General features: G+C 47.3%; 2 protein-coding genes across 6 annotated transcripts; both read left to right on the forward strand.

Moving 5' to 3' along the window:
• The first annotated feature begins 20 nt into the window (after window positions 1-20).
• On the forward strand, window positions 21-4015 carry pycr1b (pyrroline-5-carboxylate reductase 1b). Its single transcript, XM_003972036.3, has 9 exons — window positions 21-172; window positions 577-663; window positions 784-854; window positions 954-1133; window positions 1543-1650; window positions 1817-1930; window positions 2139-2231; window positions 2693-2856; window positions 3026-4015. Exons 2-9 carry the CDS (start codon window positions 597-599, stop codon window positions 3198-3200), a joined length of 972 nt encoding a protein of 323 aa, XP_003972085.2. The 5' UTR covers window positions 21-172; window positions 577-596; the 3' UTR covers window positions 3201-4015.
• Window positions 4016-6417: 2402 nt separating this feature from the next.
• mafgb (v-maf avian musculoaponeurotic fibrosarcoma oncogene homolog Gb) lies at window positions 6418-20495 on the forward strand. 5 transcript variants are annotated; one of them, XM_029850381.1, is made up of 5 exons: window positions 6418-6700; window positions 10795-10919; window positions 16369-16437; window positions 16518-17173; window positions 19960-20495. In XM_029850381.1, the coding sequence occupies exons 2-5, from the start codon at window positions 10908-10910 to the stop codon at window positions 19982-19984; spliced, it is 762 nt and encodes a 253-aa protein (XP_029706241.1). In that variant the 5' UTR covers window positions 6418-6700; window positions 10795-10907; the 3' UTR covers window positions 19985-20495. The 5 variants fall into 5 exon arrangements, with proteins under 5 accessions (XP_029706241.1, XP_029706243.1, XP_029706244.1 ...); XM_029850382.1 differs by lacking the exon at window positions 6418-6700 and adding an exon at window positions 9271-9738; XM_029850383.1 differs by lacking the exon at window positions 10795-10919 and having other exon boundaries at window positions 6420-6700.
• Window positions 20496-20812: the final 317 nt, after the last annotated feature.

Consider the following 20812-nt stretch of genomic DNA (forward strand, 5'->3'; position numbering starts at 1 on the left):
TCAGCTTGTTCACCGGATCTCTATTGTGATTGGCCAATGCTGATGTCAATTACCCTGCCAGACACATACTGAATAAGGATAAAGGAAAGCCACGTTGACACCAATAAGTACATATTTCAGTGTTTTCTGCTGCAGGGAGCAGTACCATCACGTCTTGTATCCGTTGACTCAGGTAACCTCCTGCCACCGTCATGTAAATCCGTTGTATTTGTGGGTTCCCGGTTGTTAAAGCTAGCTAAAACCCGCCAGCTGAGGACTATTGGTGAAGGGTTAGCTTACGTGTGCTAATGTCAATGGTAAAGTTAGTCTCCAAATATGAATGGCTCGTTAACGCGGGGAAGCGTTTTGTGGTGATTATTATGGTGGTTTAGCCAAATCGTATTAATAGCTCGGTTCTGTATGTATGTTGCAGTTATGATGCAATATCACAGCACTTAAACCGGCTTTTCCTTGTACATTATTGTCGTTTGGGGTGTTGCCACCGTGTCAAACGAGGTGTTTCATCATATGCTGGCATGTATTACAGCTTAATATGAGGGGTTCTAACAGTTGCTCCTTTCGACCCGTCTTTTGCAGAGGCCACATCATCAAACAGGATGAGCGTTGGGTTTATTGGAGCAGGCCAGTTGGCTCACGCACTGGTTAAAGGGTTTACAGCTGCGGGTGAGGGCTCTTTATTTGCCTTGTACCCGATCCAAAGTTGCTGCAACAGTTAGACCATGTTACTTCATTCAGAAGACCGCAGCTGGTTCAACATTTGAACTTCCCTTCTGTCCCCATCAGGTGTGATCGCTGCTCAAAGGATTACAGCCAGTTCCCCAGACTCAGATCTTCCCACCGTGTCAGGCTTGAGGGTGAGAAGATGCATTTATTTCCAGTATGCATGTGAATTGAAACCTGACATCCGTTTACTTTAGCATTTACCCACCAATTGTTGTTTTTATCATGTGCAGAAAATGGGAGTGAACCTGACAACAAGCAATAAAGAGACGGTCAACAAAAGTGATGTGCTCTTCCTGGCCGTGAAGCCACATATCATCCCATTTGTACTTGACGAAATCGGACCAGACATCGAGGACCGCCACCTGATCGTGTCTTGTGCAGCAGGTGTCACCATCAGCTCGATAGAGAAGGTCGGCCTCCGTCCCGATCTTGCTGAGTTCTCATCCAGTTTTAGAATTTGCCAGGTTTTTTATAACATTTTTTGGCCCACCTCTTCCATCTTTACACTGCCACTCAAGCCTCGAGGTCAACTTTGTTCTTACTATTTCATGTTTTTAATTAAATGTGCACTACAAATCATCTTCACTATAATCTTTTTAGTCACTGTTTACATGGCAATCCAATAAAAAAATGATTGCCTTAATCCCACTGTAATGGGACAACTGGTGGACATGTGGGGCCGACTGATATCTGCTTAACCCGCATATCGCCACCTCGTATCGAGGAAACTTAAACTGGGACAGGGAGCAAAGTTCAAGCTGCGCAGGTGAGCGCACTGGCGGATTTCCTGATTGTTTCTGCACATGTGAAATTTTACAGAAGCTGCTTCAGCACCGTTCGGCCCCCAAAGTGATGAGGTGTATGACAAACACGCCGGTGGTGGTCAAAGAGGGAGCCACGGTGTACGCAACTGGCACCCATGCAGAGGTAAACAAAGAAAAGCCAAATGGCTTATAATAGAGCAGGGCTTTTTCAAAGGGACAGTAATGCTGTAGAGGCCTTAAGTATGCTAATTTTGTCACAAGATGGGGGCACAAGCTACCTGAGGTGGAGGAAGATGTATTGTGTGTGTGAATAAATGTGTTTTTTGCAGGTGGAGGATGGCAAGTTGCTGGAGCAGCTGATGGCCAGTGTGGGGTTCTGCACAGAGGTGGAGGAGGACCTCATCGATGCCGTGACTGGGCTGAGTGGCAGCGGACCAGCTTATGTATGTCATTTCGGGTGCCGTGTCTTTCACGTGTCCCTTTTAAAATGATCTTAAAATAGCCGGATATTTAATTAGTTCAACAGAACAACCTGTTCCTAACGAGGCTGCAGTCTCAAGTATTCACTCGGGTTATTAATAAATGGCTTCGTTGCTGCTTGGATGTCTAAGATCTGATTATATTTCTGAATCTTTTGTGTGTGGCATTTAGGCATTCACAGCTCTGGATGCGCTTGCAGATGGAGGAGTGAAGATGGGGCTCCCCAGGAGACTTGCTGTCAGACTTGGAGCTCAGGCACTCTTGGTTAGTGTTGTTGGCCTTTTAAACTCTCCATGATCTTTTGGTCCAGCTGGGAATTAAAAAAACATAAAATAGTTAAAGCCTTAAAAAGGAAAACAACCCATGTTGGATAACTAATCGGTTCAATTTCAACCGATTTTCTTTCCACTGATCTCCTCAGTGGGGTCTTTTTTATCATCTAATTAACTGGAAGCTCTACAGTCCCCGGGACCAGTTGTTGGACAGAACTTTTATGTTATAGGAGTAACATACAATTTTACAGCTTTTAAAGACTGAACCTGTTCAGAATGATCAGATATGTGCACTTCACTCATTTAACTTATGCCTGTTTTTGCGGTTAATTATACAATCTTTCTGTTTTTCATGGTTTTAATGTTGTCCAGTTGAAAGAACACAGCTTTAAACATTTATTTGTCCTGTGTTTAACTCTTATTTTGCTGTTTCCTGCCTGTCCTTTTGCTCAGGGAGCAGCTAAGATGCTGCTGGACTCGGAACAGCACCCCAGCCAGCTGAAGGACAACGTGTGCTCACCAGGGGGCGCCACCATCCACGCCCTGCATGTGCTGGAGAGCGGCGGCTTCCGCAGCCTCCTTATCAACGCCGTGGAGGCCTCGTGCATCCGCACACGGTGAGACACTCGCTCGAAGATGCACTTCCACCGTGGCCTCTGTCAACTTCGTCTCCTGCTACTCAGTTTGATTTTGCGAATAATTAATTATTCCACAACTGTTGAGGCACTCATGGTTGAGGACTCGCAGTTGTTCAAGTACTCAGTCACTTTTCTGTTGTCCGCACAGGGAGCTGCAGTTCCTGGCGGACCAGGAGCGCATCTCCCCAGCAGCCATTAAGAAGACGACGCTGGACAAGGTGCTGCAGCAGCCCGGAGTCACAGTCAGTGGAGTGGCTAATGGGAACGGCAGGTCGGGGATTAGCCTGTTCAACAACCGCAACCCGAGGGTGAAGAAGAACTGAGGCCACAGACCGCCTTACGCAATCACGGCTTCAACCACACTCGGATATTTCTAAGTCTCCTCCAGCTGTTCGTCCAAACGGTCTGACGTCGCATCCAGATTGACGTAAATCCTAAATTACACATTGTTGAGACCCAGGGCGCACGGCTTTATGCGACACAGGATTCATGACCACCCTGAAGAGCAAAGGTGCACCTCCAAGGCTGTTAACAGGAATGACCCAGCGGAGCATCATAAGCTCCTTGTAGGAAGCAGATGGCTCATTTACACCTTTATTGTCTTTAAAAATGACATAAATGGCATTGCTAGATTCTTTTTCCCCCCTTTTGGTCATCAGTGTTGATTTATTAACATTGACTGAACCAAACTTTTCTTAGATTTATTGGTTTCATCTTCACAAATCAACATTTTGGACTTGTTACTTTAATGTCGCCCATTGTTTCAAGCACAGTGAGTACTTTGTGCCTTTTTTATGCTGAAACTGGGCTTTTAAAGTGTCTTTTCAATCCAGAAATCAGCCAGGTCAGCTTTTTCTTTGGATCCCTTTTTCTGTTTGTTATTGAAAAGATCCTTTGGAAGTCTTTGAACGTCTTAAGTGTCCCATCAAAAGACTGAAATCATCACTTTAAATACTGACATGGAACAAAGTGTTAAACTCCCCAAATCTTTCAGTTTATCCTCATTTTTTCAGCTTGTATACATATTTATATACCGTATATACACGGTCTTTGTTACATTTTCTGTTTAACTTAGTTTTGGTTACAGTTGCCATGTCAGTTTTCTTATTGTATAATAAAAATTAGATACAGAAGCTTATTTTTTTTTGTATTGTATTAATTTTATTAGCCCGTTTCTACGTAGCATAATTCTTTGGAGCTTTGCCTCTATGTGACCTGCAGGGGGCGCCCTTCAGGATCACCGAAACATGCCTTTCTTCCTCTGGTTTATCTGTTCAGTCTGCTCACTGCTTGTTTTTCCCAAATTAATCATGGATTTATTTTTTTTATTTTTTATTTTTGTAGCATAATTAAGAGCTCAACATCTTTTTCTGAACCCTGCAACGAATGCATTGGCTCGAAATAAAAACAAGCATCTGCGTGGAGCTCATCCTGTTTCCTATGGTAACCACAGCAACACATCTGCTTCCATCCCTCCCTGTTCTGTCTTCAGCCAGGCCTCCTGACTTTCTCCTTGTTGCGTCATGGCCAAACTGCAACAACACCGCCGGTTCCACGCTCATCCCGTGAATCTCAATGTGGAAATCTGCACTATGCTGCATCGAGGCCTTGTTATTTTTGTTGTCTTTATTTTTCCTCTCTGAGCTTAGAAATGGAACATTGGTGAGTGCGAATCGGAGCGATTACAGCAGGTGTTTAAAGTCGAGGAAGTACTTTTGTGTTGTGCCCGTTCCTGCTCTCCAGGCTGGAGCATTTGGGATTAACAGATGCTACTTTGTGCTCCGGTGAGATAGGCTTGTGGGTCTGCAGACAACACACAGGTGTGTAATGGTGAGCTTAAAAAGGTATGCCCTCATAATTGAACAACTTATTGCAATTGTAGAATTAATGTATTTTTCTTTAACCTTGCCCGCAACTTTGATTATATTGCGTCTCTCTCTGTGCAATTGCTCTGTTTACTTGTGCGTGGAGCACTTTTTTCCCCCCCCTGCTGCCGAAGGGTTTGGCTAATCCTCCTTTTATTCCAGAAAGTTATTCTCCGCTCGCTCCAGCTTCTGTCCTTTAAGATTAGCCATTCCTGGAGAGACTTTAATTTGTCTCTCATTATTAGACGGCTTTGAGCTCCTCTCCCACCTCAGGTGACGAGGACGTGCCCCTGTCAATCATCTTGACACGAACAGGAGGTCCAAGATGGCGATTTAGCGGCACTTTCCCCTCAGTGGAATGTTTGAAGTGTGTGTGAGAGAGAATCAGCGGAAGCATGGCCGTGCTGCTTCCCAGTGTGGGATTTCTTCCACAGGTGGAGCAGATGCTGCCTGTCCACTCGCTTCAGTCACCGTGAGCACTGACCTTTGCAGGAACACGCGTCTTTGTGTGTTGGTGTGAAGGCCAGGAGGGGTGCCAGAATCCAAAATCCGGCATCAAACGGAAAAGATTCCACCTCTCATCTCCCATCATTCACCCGTAGCCTCGTCTTACGGGGTCAGAAGGCCTCGTTTGTTCTGTTTGGCGTGTCGGCCTGTGATCTCCGCGCTGATACAGTATCAGCTCGCTGCAGCTGCTTGTTGAAACGGTCACAGAGGAAAAGGAAGTTCCAACAGTCGGCGCACGTTCAGTGAATCTGCAATATGGGCTTCCGTCGAGCGAACGCGCATCGTGAGGGGACCTGCAGGCCTGCACGGCTGTTCCGGTTTCTGTGACTGACCTGCTGGAGTGGAGCAGAGCTGTCCCAACCGACCTGTGGGAGGAAGCCGGAGAACCAACGTGGACACGAGGGAGAACGTGTGAACTCCACAGAGAAAAGCCACCGGTCCCCAGATCCAGGAACCTTGTTCCTGTGAGGTCACAGTGCTAACCGCTGCTCACCCTCTTTATTGGTGTTTATTATTATTATTTTGGTGTCCTAATTATCAGCTGTGACTGGATTTAAAAGCATTTCAATAAAACAAACACAAAGAGCTCAGTCACAGCAGATCTATGTTAAAGATCTGGATTATTTTTGACACCCTCTGATAGGAAATATGCATCCAAAGATTAAGAAAAAAATGTAGAGTTTTAAACTTTGTCCCTAAAAGCTTCAGCTAAAAGTAAAATGAGTGAAGATGTTTCGTTTAACTATTAAATAGAATAATTCGGTAACAATTTGAGTGCCTTCTTCCCCCGAAATAAAACGATTATTAATAATTAGGAAGAAAATAGTGTATTAGTATTATCATTTTCCACTTGTCAGTATTATCATCTCATCTGATCACGCGAATCAGGTTTCTCATGACGTCACCAACAACCTATGTAGCATATTGTGCAGGAAAATATCCTAAGAAAGTGACAGATTTCCTTTGAAGAGGTTTGTCTTTTAAAATAATACTTTTTTAAAAATAAGTCGGAACTTCAAGAGGTTTTTACTCATTTACCACTACTTATTTCCATTTCCGTCACGGTTGGGGCCACCAACAAGGGCCCCTTTGAATATTAGCTCCATGTTTAGGCGCATGCATGAAGGGGGGCTGTCTTTACGCGCGCCCGAGTGTTGTTACAACACTTGAGCGCGGTAGTAACGTCTCATGTCTCTTTAAATGCGGGCTGCGTTGATCCTTCATGAATGAAACCATGTGATCCAAACATCAAATGACGTCTGGCGCCTGCGATCACAGACTAAAACAAGCGAGGAAGGAGTGGATATATGTACAGAGTAGCGAGAAGGCGTGTGCACTGGGTGGGAAAACACACACACATTTCTCAACTGTCCCTCTCGTCGCCGACCGACCATCTGCGAACACCGATCCTCCGAACGCGCGGCAGGCGAAAGGCGCCGGTGTGACTTCTGGTGAGTCAGCTTCACGGGGATCCAAACCGAAATGCCATTAAAGTGCTGAATATTTGTTTTTTTTTTTGCTGAGTGTGCGCGGTGGCCGCCGCTGCCGTGCCGTCACAGCGCGGTGGCATCTTGTGCCGCCGCTACTCCGCGGTGCGCGCCGCCGCCGCGTCGCCCCGGGGTTCGGCCGAACTCGCGGCGGCACCGCCGAGTCGTTTCGGGAGACAACTTAATGCTGAATCATCACGGTCCGGGTCGTCTTCCCGAGCCGGACGCGCGATTCCGAGAAGGTCTAAATTGCCCGAGCAGTCGCGCAGCAACCGGCGAATGCGAGTCGCGCAGACAAAGGGGGTGTTTGCCGCGCACGGCTGTCAAGCCTGAAACAGAAGCCATGTGTCGGAATTAGAAGAGTTCGGGAGCAGGTCGGCTTCTGTTCTGTCGCAGCCGCTGGGGATTCCCTTGTATTGTGTCTACCGAATGGTGCTTTATATTAGGAGAGCCGGTGGAGAAATGAGCGCAATAAAGACGGCGGAAACCGTCAATAACAACACCCAACCTCAGCGTTAGCTTTTCCGCCTGTCTTCTCTCGGAGGCGCTGAAGTGGCAGACGCTAACCAGCCCCCCCGCGGCTCCGCGCATTCCCCCCTGGCCCCTCACAGGTAGGATGACCAGCCACTTGTCCTTTGGTGAAACCAAACCGGGATAATATCTGGCTTTTGCGCACGGTTCGACTGACCGGTGGCAACGTTCGAGCCCCCGCCCCCACCCCCGCGCCGCTTGTCGGCTGGCTACAGATACAAAAGGCGACAGGCGTAAACAGCCGGAGCTGTCACCGTGCTGATCCGGGGGGGCTGTCAGGTCCGGCGGCTGCAAGCTGCAGCCTTATTCAGCGGGAGAAGCGGCGGCGGCGGCGGCGGCGGCGGCCGGAGCGACATTTGCTCTGCGTCAGACGCTTGTGTTCTGCACGGTGGGAACAGTTTAACGTTCTGCTGTCGTTCTGCTGCCAGTTTAAATCAACCCAAAAACGCCGCTCTGGCTTGCGGCGCGGATGCTGATTCATCACCACGCTGATATTTCTCAACGCTTGTGCGAGCGGAGCGGAGGCATGAGGGAGCCATGGCAACATGGCACCGGCGGGCGGGCGGGCGGACAAAGGTCTCGGAGAGGAAGGTTTATATCGGGGGCTTGGCTCTGACATAAATAGGTCCGGTCATTCAGCGGATGTTGACGCGCTTATGGGGTAATCACAGCTCATGTTGGCAGACGAAATGCTGGGTAAAATGTCACGGCAGCTAAATTTATGCCTTTCCTGTGTACTGCGCTCAATAGGATGAATTCTCAGGATAAATTAGAAATACACGGAGTTCTGCTGGGGCCAATGGCCCCCGGCACTGCTTCAGGGTCACTCAAATGAATATAAATATACATATATGTTGCTTATTGCACACAAGTGTTCGCAGCCTAATGTCAAGTATTGATCTGCTGCTGGAGCCACACAGACGTGCCTGCTAAAAAAAGCCAACTGTAATGCTGTGCATGACAATATCATTCTGATTGATCTCTCAGAGATGGGCCATTACTTGCTGCCAGGTTGCAACACATGAGTGCTGCAAGTTAAACACTGACGAGTGAGCTAATAGGGAAGCTCTGTGGGCACAAGAAAAGCAGAAACTTCACCCCCTAATGACTCCATATCAGCAGCTTTAGTTGGAGTCAGCACTCTGTGGAGTGGATCAAAAGTATGTAGTAAGCAAGTTGGCAAGTACTGTAATAGCGGGTCATAATGATGAAACAGTTGTATCAGTATTGGAGAGGAGAACAACCCCCGCTCCCCCCCCACACACACACACACACGCGCACACGTGTGCCTGCTCGCACACAAAACCGAAAAGGCTAAACTTTTTACACTCGGTATCAGTATTTAATCAGTGCTTGAAGAGCGTTTCTCCGTCAAGTACTTTCTCCATCCTTCCCTGGTGTTCGCGGTAATTGAACGCTGACCAATGCTTATGCGAGCAACTTTGCTGATGATGGCGGAGCGGCAAAGCGCGCGGAGCAAGGGGGATGAAGGAAGAGGGAGGAAGAATGAGAGATGGGATTTGCAGAGATTGAGAACAAGGACCTTTTTGTCTTCAAGGCATTCCCCTGAAAATGCTGAGGCGAAGCAAACGCGCTCTCGCCTGACAGATGGCGTTTTCACTTGTTACTTACTGCAGCTAGTTTTCTTTGCTTTCTCCTCCCCATGTGCGCGCGCCCCTGTGTGTGTGTGTGTGTGTGTGTGTGTGAGTGTGTGTGAGAGAGAGAGAGCAGCAGGTATAACACACCTAAGACTCGACAAGCTCGTCTCTTTGGGGTCTGTGTGTGTGTGCTGGGGTCCAGCCGGCCAGCTTAGAAACCGTGTGAGTTCTGAGCTGCACTTGCGAGATGTTGAAGGAAGATTTAGCAAGGGGAAATGATTTTATTATCAGTTGCCTGTTGCCACATTTTCCACTTGTCAGTTGATTGCTCTCAAACTTGTGACGCCCCCCCCCCCCCCCCCCCCCCCCCTTCCCCGACCTCATGCACAGGTGACACAAGAATTGTGCATAAATGAGCCGATTTAAGAAGATTTCTCTTCCAACTCTGGAAGATTTTCACTCAAATAATAATAACTAATCAGGCATAAACTCTGGTTTTGTCAGGGGTTGATTATAAACACAAACGGGTAATTAATGATCTTATTTTGGGGAGGTTCTGGCTGGTTGGCGCTCCTTAATGCTATGAGACGTCATATATGCTGCTGCATCCGCTCCGCTTTAAAAATCCCTCTCAAAGACGATGTTTATTGCAGCGCTTTGGTGCCGGATTGCGTTGGATTGCGCAGGTGTTGACTGTGTCCGTCCTCCCCCTTCCCGCCTGTGCACGTGCTGCTGCTGGAGCTCATTTCTCAGAGGCGCTTGCATTTTTATGCCCCTGTTTGCTGCTGGGATCAATTTCAGAAAAGTCTTGTTTTGCTTGCAAATTTCTGAGAGAGAGACGGTTAAAAGAAGAAATGGAAGACGGAATGAGAAGTGAGTGAAAGAGAGCAGCGGGGAGACAAGGAAGCAGTGGGGCAGATCAATAGTTGGGTTTTTTCTTTCTGCCGTAATGATGAAATATAGAGTAAGCGGATCTGGTGCATAATCATTGCTGCGCTCCACTCTTTTCTCTTGCTTCCATGTGAGCGCGCCTCTTGTCCTTGCGTTCTTTTGACTTTGTGTGTCTGTGGCGTGTTAAATGTACCCTCGGCTCCAAAAGTGCTTCAACTCCAGATTTAAACTCCCACAGCTCTAAAAAAAAAGGGCAAAGTTTGAGATTAATGGGGTACACAAAGAAGGAGCCAGCAGAAATGGGCGAGGGAGTTTTGAATTACTGATTAGATCATTTTTTAAAGGTTTCTGGGGTGTTTAAATACCAAACAAGGCTTCGGTGTATCCAGAGATGGACTTCCTGGAGATGTGGTGTGTGGTGTTTTCCACTTCTCGGTGTTTGGTGTTTTCCACTTTAGGAGAGATGCCAAGTATACACGCTCGCACGTGGGATACACACGCGCCAACGCTGTTTTTGTATTTTAATGACAGCCACAAAATACCAAATGTGAAAACATCTGAAAGCCCCAGTAAGAGGAGTATCTGTACTGGTGGTTTCCCACCAATTGCATCATCTCATTGCACCAGTTTGCCGCAGTGTGACTATCCCAAAATTTAGCAAAGGTCCGCACACGTGCACACAGAGAGCGTGATTGATAGCATTGAGCGTAAAGAGGCGACGACGATTCGCGCGTGGCGCCGCTGCTCTGTCCTCACCATTAAATCACCAACAGCAGCCAGAGTTCTGAAGAGTTTTAATTAAATTGTCTATAAAATAGTCCCGAAACCCACCTTCCCCTGTATAAAAGTGATTAAATTCCATTTCAAACTTTGTGTTTTGCATATCGTTCTCCTCTAGACTAAAAATGATGCCTGAATCTAGGTTAGGTGGTCTATAGGTATTTGATATACTAAAATAGGAGCCGCGAAGATGCATATTTCTACAGCTGGGTTGAGGATAAATTAATAAATATATACGTTTTCCCTTGGATCAAACAGTTAATCAACCGCTCACTTCGGCTCCGTAGCTGACGAGGCAGGAAGACGTGTTTACCCCGGAGAGAGCCAGCTTCATTATGATTTCCATTGTTATTTATTCGGAAAGCTGCTGAATGCACCATCAGGTAGGATAAAAACAGAAATGTATTTTGATGATGCGCAAATAAAAGTTGGTCTGTTCATTAAAAAAAAAAAAACACCCCAAAACATTAAAGTCAGCTAGTTCCTGGAGTAAGCCTTGGAGAGTATGGAAAAGTGGGATGTAAGGATGAAATGATGTCTTTGACCCTTTTCAAGGAAAGTTCTTTTTGATTTGACTGAACCTTGTTTACAGAATGAACTTTCTTTTTAATCCTGCCGTCCCTAATTGAGCAGCAACAACTGGGAAAGGTTATAATGGTCACCAGGAATATCCCGGTGCTCTTTGGCTTGGATCTGGCCTCCTGGTCCAAAGACCCAGACCAAAGACCGGCCAGTTTACCCTGGGAGAGAAAGACTGTTTGTCTCCATATGTGCTCCATATAGATATGGCTGGTCAAAGGTTCGTCCATCTAATCCCATCAGATAAGCAGTGACAGATGATGGATGGAGGACATTTGTGATGATAATCCCTGATTAATGGGCCGATAATGGAGGATACGTCCCTGTTGGATTCACCGCCGTCTCCCTGACAGTTTATTTACAGTCACTGTCTGGATTAAACCTACAGTGTGAGCGTTTTCTCCCTTTTAAACTGGGGGGGGGGGCACCGCTCGATTGCCTGACGGTGCAGTAATTTTCCCCTGTGTCAGACTTTCGCTCTCTACCTGCAACATAAAAACATCTTGTTTCCACCCCAAACACACACACACACACCTTCAATCAGACCCCCGCGTGTGCACGACAGCCTTTCAGACCTCTCCGAACGGTCGGAGAGCGATCCCGATCCTTTACGCGTCGTGCACGGATGCGCTGTTCGCGCGTGTTGCCTCTGTGCCCGCGTTATCGCGCTTATTTCACGCTCTGCGTCCTCCTCCGTTAATAGCGTCGGCTCTGTCCTCGGCTCCGTCTTCAGCTCCCCGTCCTCGGCCTCGGATCGGCGCCGTGAGCCCTCTCGGCGCGCAACTCGCCATTATCGCTGATCTGACTCCTAATTCGCAATTAGCTCCCGCGCGCCGCTCGGTGTTAATTATTTACCGGCTCCCTCAACACCTTCAGCTCACAGTAGATCAACGAGCAGCAGCACTATTTCTCCTCACGCTTCCTTTAAAAAAAAACAACAAAAATGCAACGTGGAGCACAGCCAAATAGTTTTGTGGCGTTCTGGGGATTTGAATTCAAGGATGCTGCATTTTTTTTATTTATTTTTTTTGGTGTGGGGGGGTCTCTTTATGTCTTTCCATCGGTGTGCCATGGCTGCCGTGCGCGGCTGCCACCCTTTGTGTTCCCAGTTGCCGAGAGAGCAGCCCGAGGGAGGAGGAAGTGTTCCTGCGTCGCTATGTTGACATTCTTTGACATTCCTGCTGTCTTTTCTTGAACTCTCTCTCTTCACATACCTGGTGGGTTATGCATGCCTGCCCCCCCCCCCCCCCCACCCCATCCCACCATACCGCACACACACATACACACTTTCCCCCCCTCATGGTTTGTTTTTGAAGCGCTTTAATCCATCTATTTACTTTCCGCTGTAGCTGTAGAAAACGCCACCGGCTTTTAAGAAGGAAGCTTCTTTCTAAGAAGTTCGTCTCTGGGCGCCAGTCGTCTCCGGGCAAAAGGTCCTCTCAAACAGGATTAATTAGAGATCTGTCTGAGCTACACGTGCGCGCGCACACACACACTACACACTGGCAGAGAGTTCATCATCCCATTCATCTGCCAGAGCGAGTAATGCCACGTGTCTTTCAGTTTCTTGTGCTCTTTAATCTACCTTCATAATCCCCGGGTTCACCTTCCTCAATCCTGGACTTCATTTGTCAGACGGGATTATTTGCGTGTGGGTGTCTAACAACTTTTATTTCTGCGGGGAAAACCAACCCTGATCCGTCCGCCAGGTCCGATGGTTCTTCTGCACGATCCTGGTTCAGGATCTTAAAGGCCTCATCAAGGCATTTGGCCATTTTACAGATTAAATAAAACCTCCAGTGGGATTTTTCAGTTGTGGTCAGTGCTGATTTCAGGTTATTTTGAACCCCTCTACAGCCCCCCCCCCAACCCAGCAGCTAAGCTCCTACAAATGTGTTGAGGAGGCATTTTCACCCATGCCATTCCCCCCTTCACACACACACACACACACACACACACACACACTCCATATTTTGTCCCATTCTTATTCCTCCCCATCATTGATGTTGCTCCCTCCATCCCATCTCTGTCCCCTCCTCTCATCCTACCTGCTCACTTCTCACTTGCCTCCCTCTTTATCTTCTCGTCTTTCTCCCTTGTCATTTGCACCCCCACCCCCCTCCACACACACACACACCCCAGCCTCTGTACTCAGCATTTTTTCTCGGTTGTGGGTGTGATGTCTCTGCTGTAACGCTAATCAGCTCTGGAGACGTCAGCATTCTTTCAGTCCTCCTTCAGCCCCGGCAGCTCCCTGCTCCCCTCATTTCTACCTGGTGTGTCTTTACCTTAATATCTTACCAACTCTGCTCCTCTCTTCTCACTTTTCGCTGTATTTTACCTTTATTTTAACTGCTGTCCTCATCTTTCCCCCCCTGTCGTTTCCTTGTGTATGTGTGTGTGTGTGTGTGTGTGTGTTCTCCACCGTAACCATAAGCAGCTCCGGTCTTGAGTTGTCAGCGTTCTTTTGGCTGCTTCATAAAATACAGCCTGCCACAGCAAAAAATAAAAAATCGTCTGTTATAGCAACGGCGTCTGTGGCATTGACCGCACAGAAGCAGCCACCAGCACTATGGGAAGGACACCTCCGGCTGTGTTTGCATGTGTGTGCGCGCGCGTGTGTGCGTGTGTGTGTGTGTGTGTGAGGTCAAAGATCGGCTGCTGAGCAAAGCCATCAGCATCTTTCATCTCAGGCGGGTTCCGAAGGTCAAGTTTGGAAGTAAAGGAAGGCACATTTAAAATGAGCAGCAAACTACGCAATTTCCTTGACCCATTTATTTATTTTCTTAAATCATACTTGCGTTAAATTGCGGCCGCACACCCCACCTGAGCGTTGCAAATAAAAGGAGAACCGTACGCGAAGGGCAGGAAGAGGAAGCTCATTTGTGGGCCTGAACTAAACTCGGCGACATTGAAGGAAAGTTTTAGTCGGTTTAGGCTCACATGACGTTGTTGTTTTACATTTACAACCAATACTTCCGAGTGTTGTCGGTACCGCGTGACACCCGGATAAGAGACAATAATGGCATCTTTTTTTTATTATAGATGACGTCACGAGCAGCTCTGTTATACGTGCGCGAACACTGTTTTATCAAGCCTCGTTTAACTCGGTTGTGTAAATGCAGCCAACTGTTTGGGTGTGTGTTTTATTGTGCCCCACTGGCATAGTTGCAGGGGCGCGTGTGTGTGTGTGCGCGCACGCGCGCGTGTGTGTGTGTGGGTTTGCCAGCTTGTTTATTGTTTGCATGCTCATGGTATTGCAGCGGAGGGGGTTGGGGTTTGGTGCACAGGGGAAATAAAGCAGAACCTGGCAGGAAAACAGCCTTCTTGTTCCCCCCACTCGCACCCCCTCGACACCACCCCCACCCCCACCCCCAGCAGTCATCCTCAGCCTTGGCGTCTTTGATCCATCCATTGTGCGATGGTGCACCTCTAGCTGTGGGGGTCTTTCTAATCTCCAGAAAGACCTTTGCCTCATTGAGATGAAGAAGAAATATAATCACTTAAAAGGAAAACAGTGTGTAGAGCTGACTGAATATATCTCAACAAAGTTTGCTTTGCATTTTAGTGCCTTCCACTCCCCCCCCCCCACCACCCCCAATATTTTCAATAAATGACTTGATTTTTGCCTTTTTTGGGTTGTTGTGAGTTCCATGTGTGCTGCATGCACTGGCGGTTGCGCATATGCCTGTAGCTTATTGACCTCCTTTGATCTGCAGTATTTATAACCGCTGGCTTTGTGGCAGTGCGAGTGTGAACATTTGCACACCTTCAGAGAGAGGCAGAGAGGCAGAATTGCACTGTGGGGGAGGCCTTATCGTCGCAAAAGAGTGCGGATCGAAACTGGCGCTGAAATGTCAAAATATTTAAAAATCACCGGGGTTTTTTTTTTTTTCTTTAAGCAGCATTTTATGTAAAATTAAAAACCCCCTTGGTAATAAAACACACGCAGGAAGACTACAGGTTGCCTTTAATCAGCAAATCGCTTTAACCAAAACACTGATTCAGCAGAATCAGTTAGTGACAACTTAATTTCACTGTCCGGTAGTCACACACACACACACACACACACACATACACACACACACACACACCTTGTACACTTTAAATGCATACAGCAAATATTTCAAGTGGACCGTCACCTCATCAGGAGAAAAAAAGGGGGGGTGATAAAAAGTGACAGAGGTAAGTAGAAATTTACAGCAGTGGAAGATGGGAGGGGCGGGAGGTGCAGGACCAGGAATCTGCTGAGTCATCGTGACGTGCTTCATGATGACCGCTCAGCAGCGGCAACAATAGCCACACTTTATCACGTAAACACACACACACACACACACACACACGTCTGAGAGACGAGAGCAAGGCCACCGCTCCGAACAAAGCGTCTCACTGAGGGCTGGTGGAAACGTTCCTTTGTGGAGCTCTGAGCTCTAAACGCTGATCTCATCTTCGGCTTTTCTAGGGGGCCCTTTTTGTCGATTTCTGATTCACGCTGTTTGGTGTGTGTGTCCTTTCACCACTGGTGCCCACAGACAAACGTGCTATTTATCTGATTTTAAATATTTTAACTGACGAGAGCGTGAGTGATGTTTTTCTTTCATTAAGTCGGGTTTGTCCAACAACACAATTCCAGTATGCTGCAGATTTCAGTATCTAATCGTCATTTCTCTCAAAGTGAGGGCTTTTTTAAAAAAAATATGGACGCGTTGTCCTGTCCTCAGAACTTCACGAAGATATTTCAGGTTTAAGTTGTGAGGGTCAGGAGCTGGGGAATGACTTATGTTAATGAGGCCCACATAGACAGAAATACATACGTGTGTGTGTGCGTGTGTGTGTGGGAGCATGTGCGTTCGAGCTCTTAACAGTTGGTTTTCCCCTGGAGTTTATCCCACCACTTGTGCCACTTCCTGTTCTCTCATCAATCATTGCTTTTGGCCCGGAGCCAACCAATAACCACGCAGCAACCACGTCATGTTGTAGGTGATGTCAGTGTAACCACCAGGAAACAGGAAGACCGGGAAATTCTGAGAAACGTGTTGTTTCTTTTATTGACTTTCACCTGCGTGCGTCGATGCATGCAGCATGCTTCATAGGTGCGCACGCCACAACACTAATATTTGTCAAACATCTGCGCGTACAGATCTTATCTCCAGGAAGTGTTGTGGCGCTCACGCTGCCACCACCACGCTTGTTTGTTGCTGATTGATTTTTATCCTTTGGTGGCTCATATTTTAGTGCCGCTTGTGTCTGCAGGTCTTTTTTTGGAAGGAGCACGCCTCTTGTGGCATGACGACGACTAATAAAGGAAATAAAGCCTTGAAGGTAAGGAAGGGGACATTCTGGACATTTGTCCGTGGACTTGAGACGATGTGTGCCTGCCTCTCACCTGTCCGCCCCTGCAGGTGAAGCGTGAGCCGGGGGAGAATGGCACCAGCCTCACGGACGAGGAGCTGGTCACCATGTCGGTGCGGGAGCTGAACCAGCACCTCCGGGGGCTCACTAAAGAGGAGATCCTGCAGCTCAAGCAGCGGAGGCGCACCTTGAAGAACCGGGGCTACGCCGCCAGCTGCAGGGTGAAGAGGGTGACCCAGAAGGAGGAGCTGGAGAAGCAGAAGGCGCTGCTGCAGCAGGAGGTGGACAAACTGGCCAATGAGAACGCCTCCATGCGCGTGGAGCTGGACGCGCTCAGGTCGAAGTACGAGGCCCTGCAGACATTCGCCAGAACTGTGGCCCGGACTCCCACGGTGGGAGTCGGGGTTCGGGCCGGAGGAGGGGGGGGGAGGGGTGCCGTCGTCGGTCATCGGTCCGCTCATACCAGGAAAGGCCGCGACGGCGACGAGCGTGATCACGATAGTGAAGTCAAAGACGGATGCGCGGTCGTGAGGGGGCCGCAAAGACGGACAAGGGTGGAGCTGCAGCGGAGCGGTTCTTCTTCTCTGGCGCCGCCTCTCCTCCACCTGCACTTGCCTTCCAAAAGGTGGGAAGTAGCGGCGGCGCGGCGCCGTCGCCGTTGTGCCGGATCAGTGCAGGCGCAGGAGAAGATGGAAGCAGGAGGAGGGTAAAGATGCAACCTCTTGGTCAGCACATGATAATTGAGCACAGAAAAACAGGGTTCCTATGACATTAGCTTAATTCCAAACCAGGAAAAAAAAATCAAAATTTTACTGTTGGAGGATCAGTAGACGAGAAAAAAAGCACTTGTTTAAACAGGACGGAAGAATATTTCAGCTTGCCCCACTAAAGTAGCTGGTAGGAAACTCAAAAAAAAATCACTGCCGACGCTCTCGGACAGCGATTCGATTCATTTTTAAAAATGTTGCCCAGGCGGAATAACCTCGGTCCTCGAGTTTCTAAGGAAGACTTCCCATAACCTGCTCTTATTCTGCTCCACCCGGCCAACAGCATATTTCAGAAACGTACTATAGAAGAACATATATATACTACACGGTGGTGGTAATTGTATTTCTACTGTTTTGTACTGTGTCGTCTTTCACATGAGGTCCAAAGTGTGTTCTCTGTGTGGGTTGTTCTGTCATTATCAGGTATTCTGTGGAATTCTGTGACACCTGCTCATTTGATATTGCTCTATTTAGTTAGCTGTATTTTTTAATGGTCTTTGTATGTCCGACTCTTTCATCACCGTTCCTTCTCTGTCCTCACATTTCTCGGCACTTCTTCAATCTAACGGAAAGATGACGGCACAGGTAATTAACCCTTAGTGGCAGCAAACATCTGGGGGAGAGAGCGACTGACCTCGTCTCAGCTTGAAGGAATTTTCAGGGAAAAGTTTGTTTCCACGAATGAAATTGAGTTTTTGCTCACAAAAGGTATCCCGGGAAATGACTGGAAAGGCAAGTGCCTTGGTCTCCTTATGATATGCATTAAAAAAAGAGACATGAGGTTTTTGGGGGGTACGGCGGCTAATTAGGAATCAGGTTGTGGCTGCATTTAACCGGCTGTGTGTAGTGTGAGCTGTGTCGTGCCCATCAGGATTAATAATGTCAGTAACGCCCATTTATGTGACCCGAAACAACGGACAGTTTATCTCATTTTCTGGAGAGGCGATGAACAAAGCCACCGTAATCTCAAGACCAGTTTTTGGGAATTCCCAGTCACACAAATGGGACGTTACTTCACCAGGAATAGTCTTACGTGGTGAACTATACACAAAGAATCTTTGTCTATGTAAAGTAGGAACTGGAGTTTTATAAAGACAATTATCTTTGCATTGTTTGTCTAAAAAAAGAAAAGGTGTAACAGAATCTGTTTGATATACAGTATCTATTTTGCAATTGTACCAAAAGTGGCTTAACTACTGAATAGCTTTGTTTCTCTCTAGTGACTAGGCACGTGTGTGTAACCGTGCGTGTGGCGTGCTGTGTACGTAATGAGGCAACCGTAACGTTCGCTGTTTGATGACTGTGACTCTGTTTCAGACAAACCCAGGCTAACTGCACTCTCTCTCTAATCACAATGCTGTTGTCCCCCCAGCACCATCGAATACAGCTCTGCAGAAATGTGCCCCCTTTTTTTTATTTTAAATACCCCCCACCCCCCCACCGCCACCACGAGGCTCCTTGTAGAAGTGGTTAAGCTCAGAGTTTGTGTATTCAGGGCAGGGCTGCACCGCCCCATCCTTCAGTAACTTATTTTTGTAGCGTGAAATGGTGACGGGGTTCGTTTTGGTGTCTCTATCGTATGTATATACAGTATATCTGTTGTTATGGCTGGGCTGTGCAGGGAAACGACGCAAACGTGTTCACGTGTTTGGTGTTTTTATGAAGTGAAACGTGTATTCTGGTATTTAATGGTTTATTTAGTAACAGTCCATCAGACGGATTCTTTTTTCCCGCCAACATAAACTTAAAGCAAGTCTTTTTGCGCCCGCACCAACAACAGTGATTTCAAGTAAAAGAAAAGTTGGAGGTTTTAGTTCTTCTTCATGTCATACAATGTCTGATGCCCCCTTAAGTTATTATTTCTTCTTTCCTCCTTTATCTATGTTTTTCCGAGCGGTGGCTTGATATTGACATGGTTTGTGTTTTTTTGTCTTGCTGGTCATCTTCACACGTGGTGAAAAACAGGAAAATGTAAATATCCCACGTGTTCCTGCCAAACTCTGCTCCCTCCCAGCCCGTATTGTCACGCATGGCGTTGCCGCGGTGACTGATGTTGCAACTTGACAAAGAAAAACAAGCCCTCCTATGACCGCAACACTGGAGCTGCTCCCATTCGGAGAATTTGACAGTTTCATTTCAGCTTCTGATTTTCAGTGTTGCGTAGCCTCTGCCTCTGATATAAGGGAAAAACTAAACTGCTGTCAGCTTTTCGGGCTTTTTTGTCTTCCAGACTTCTGTATCTCGTGGTACGACCACAACAACATTTTCATAACGATGTGGTCAACCAATTATAGCGACAGGACAGGGCAGGACAGAAGCTTTGGAAGGAGAACGGGAGCTCTGGTGAGGCAGGTTGACCGGTCTTCACAGGGGTCAAGACCTACTTTACAAAGTGCTTCAGACGCCCGAGCAACCTCCCCCGAACTGCATCTATAAATTTTTTACGGAGGCAGGGAGGAGTGGCGTAGACACTGATGATGCCTAACTAGGCCCCCGCTTCGCTTGTCCATTTCCAGAGTCTGCCGGCTAACCGAAATCCTCCTTCAGATCGTCGGATTCCTCCAGAAAATGCAAATCATTAACTTCTTATCTCGCCGCCCGACGCGGCCGTGCGGTTGCTTTTCCCAGTGAATCACGCCAGCGGACTGTGAAAGTGCTTTCACCCAGCGCTGGTGCTGATCGATCAGAGTAAATGAACCACGGCTTTCTCTCATCTTTGTTTTAGTCTTTTCATCAGCGGCGATGTTTGATCGGCCTCCTCCCGGTTGCCCTCCGGCCTCTGTTGACCGCCGCCCCGGTAACACGACAGCCCTGCACCCTTGGCTCAAACCACTCGCATCTCCTTTAGCATTGAAGCTGGGATATGAATCATGGCCAGTTTGACCAGTTAGGAACGTAGCGAGGCATGTGTGAATATACCATAGCCTGTTCAGAACCCCTCCCCCCCCCCACCGAACTGAACAATTCTGTGTTTTGTATTATTTCTCTGCGGGGTGTGATAAATTATTCGGTATTTCTCTGGGAAATACTTAAATGTGACGGTCTTTGTTAGTATTTATCTTTATCTGCTAAATTATTATTATTTTTTATCGATTTGTTGATGTATGGTAAGCGATGATGACAAGGTATTGGTAATCATTAAATTCACCGTTCCATCATGGGTCTGTTGCATATTTTAATTTATTGATGTATATACTGTATGTTTGTTGAGAAACAGCTTACTTTATTTTGTATATGACCAATAAATGTTTTGAAATGGAACACAGTCGTGTTTTATCAAATATATGAATGACAGGATAAATGTGGAAGCAGAAATACACTTTTAGATTTGCCGAATATCACTTTTATGGAATTGAGATTGGACTAATGTTATTCTGGTTGTCAGCCAGTCACACTTTTTGAGTATCCTCCACTTTTATTCACTTGGTGACACACTTTTGTGGTAATTTAAATGTGTTTGACGTATCTTAACAGTCATGGTGAGTCAGGGATGCACCCTGGATGGGTCATCGGGTCACCACAGGACACAGTTACACCATTCACTCACACAGTTCAGTTCAATGGGCGCATTCTTTTTA

This window comes from Takifugu rubripes, chromosome 17 (genome assembly GCF_901000725.2).
Source record: "Takifugu rubripes chromosome 17, fTakRub1.2, whole genome shotgun sequence".
Taxonomy (NCBI): domain Eukaryota; kingdom Metazoa; phylum Chordata; class Actinopteri; order Tetraodontiformes; family Tetraodontidae; genus Takifugu; species Takifugu rubripes.

Bases quoted from the DNA above. Each gene is read 5' to 3' on its own strand.
- pycr1b (XM_003972036.3), top strand. From the start codon at position 597: ATGAGCGTTGGGTTTATTGGAGCAGGCCAGTTGGCTCACGCACTGGTT. The intron at 664-783 runs GTGAGGGCTCTT...TGTCCCCATCAG, and splicing joins TAAAGGGTTTACAGCTGCGG to GTGTGATCGCTGCTCAAAGG. The intron at 1,651-1,816 runs GTAAACAAAGAA...TGTTTTTTGCAG, and splicing joins CAACTGGCACCCATGCAGAG to GTGGAGGATGGCAAGTTGCT.
- mafgb (XM_029850381.1), top strand. The intron at 16,438-16,517 runs GTAAGGAAGGGG...CCGCCCCTGCAG, and splicing joins AAGGAAATAAAGCCTTGAAG to GTGAAGCGTGAGCCGGGGGA. The intron at 17,174-19,959 runs GTAAAGATGCAA...TCTTTGTTTTAG, and splicing joins AAGATGGAAGCAGGAGGAGG to TCTTTTCATCAGCGGCGATG.